Below are 1,078 nucleotides of genomic sequence, written 5' to 3' on the forward strand. Positions count from 1 at the left end.
CCTTTGTTGATCTGTTGTTTTATATATATTCAAACGTCTTTGGAATTTTGTCATCCTCTCTTTTGACATAAGTGAGCAGAGCATTAAAAATATAATCCAACAAAGCACCATCACTATGAACTCAATGTTGAAACATATAACTGACAGTGTCGACAAAAACTGAACAAATTCATCGCAAAAGTACATATTTATGCTAAATGTTCACACTGGACTGTATTTTTTTTTTTTAGCATAGTTTATAGTTTGTAAAAAGAAAAAAACTACCACTATGTGGAAAATTCTGGACTTAACTAGAATGTGATGAACTTAAATCAACATGGTCACCAGATTATCAATTTATCATGGAAATGTTTTTAGTATAATTAATATTTAAAATAACTATGTCATCTTTATGCCCCATGTGTGACACAGAAGCACCAAAGAAAAAGGCCAAAGCAGCTCCTGCAAAGAAAGGTACAGTCATAATATATTATATCATAAGTTACAGTTGTGTTTAGATAATGTTCTTGTCACCAAAGAGCAAAATAAATCATTACCACCATGTCCATGTGTGAGAACTGTTGTCCTTTTGACACACAGAGGCCGCTGCTCCTAAAGAAAAGGCAAAACAAGTCATCTTGACCAAAGGTAAAGTTTCCTAATGTATACAAAAATACCAAATTAAATAAAACCCTGTGTGAATATTTCACTCCCAAATTTCTGCTGACAGAACGAGAAGGCGCTCCTAAAAATGCCACTCTGGCAAAAGAGAGGGTCAAAATAGTGCCGATGAAGAAAGGTGATTCTCTTTTAGTTCATATCTGTCATTGATTTCAGATCCTTAAAAATATCAGGGATGAATCCTAATAGTTTAATAGTTCATAATCTGTTTGTGGTGTTTTTTTCCACAGTGGTCAAAGCACCAAAAATCAAAACAGTCGCTGCAAAGACGAGTACGTCACAAATATAAGTTTTAACTGTATTTAGCTTTTATAATTTCAATGTGTCTTATTTTCTGTAATGTTGAACCCATAATGTCTTTATTTAGAACCTGCAAAAATCCAGACAAAACCAGCACCAGTAGTTAAAGGTAAGAGGA

The 1,078-nt window shown here is 33.3% G+C and overlaps 1 protein-coding gene across 1 annotated transcript in view; it reads left to right on the forward strand.

Annotated features, from left to right (window-relative positions):
* Positions 1-1,078, forward strand: part of LOC103353796 (axoneme-associated protein mst101(2)) — a 35,746-nt gene that overhangs the window by 12,425 nt on the left and 22,243 nt on the right. Inside the window, exons 14-18 of the mRNA XM_008276942.1 lie at positions 412-453; positions 580-627; positions 710-778; positions 891-932; positions 1,028-1,069. Of these exons, the coding sequence (XP_008275164.1) occupies positions 412-453; positions 580-627; positions 710-778; positions 891-932; positions 1,028-1,069 (243 nt within the window). The remainder of the gene's footprint in view (positions 1-411; positions 454-579; positions 628-709; positions 779-890; positions 933-1,027; positions 1,070-1,078) is intronic.

This window comes from Stegastes partitus, unplaced genomic scaffold (genome assembly GCF_000690725.1).
Source record: "Stegastes partitus isolate 25-593 unplaced genomic scaffold, Stegastes_partitus-1.0.2 Scaffold83, whole genome shotgun sequence".
Taxonomy (NCBI): Eukaryota; Metazoa; Chordata; class Actinopteri; family Pomacentridae; genus Stegastes; species Stegastes partitus.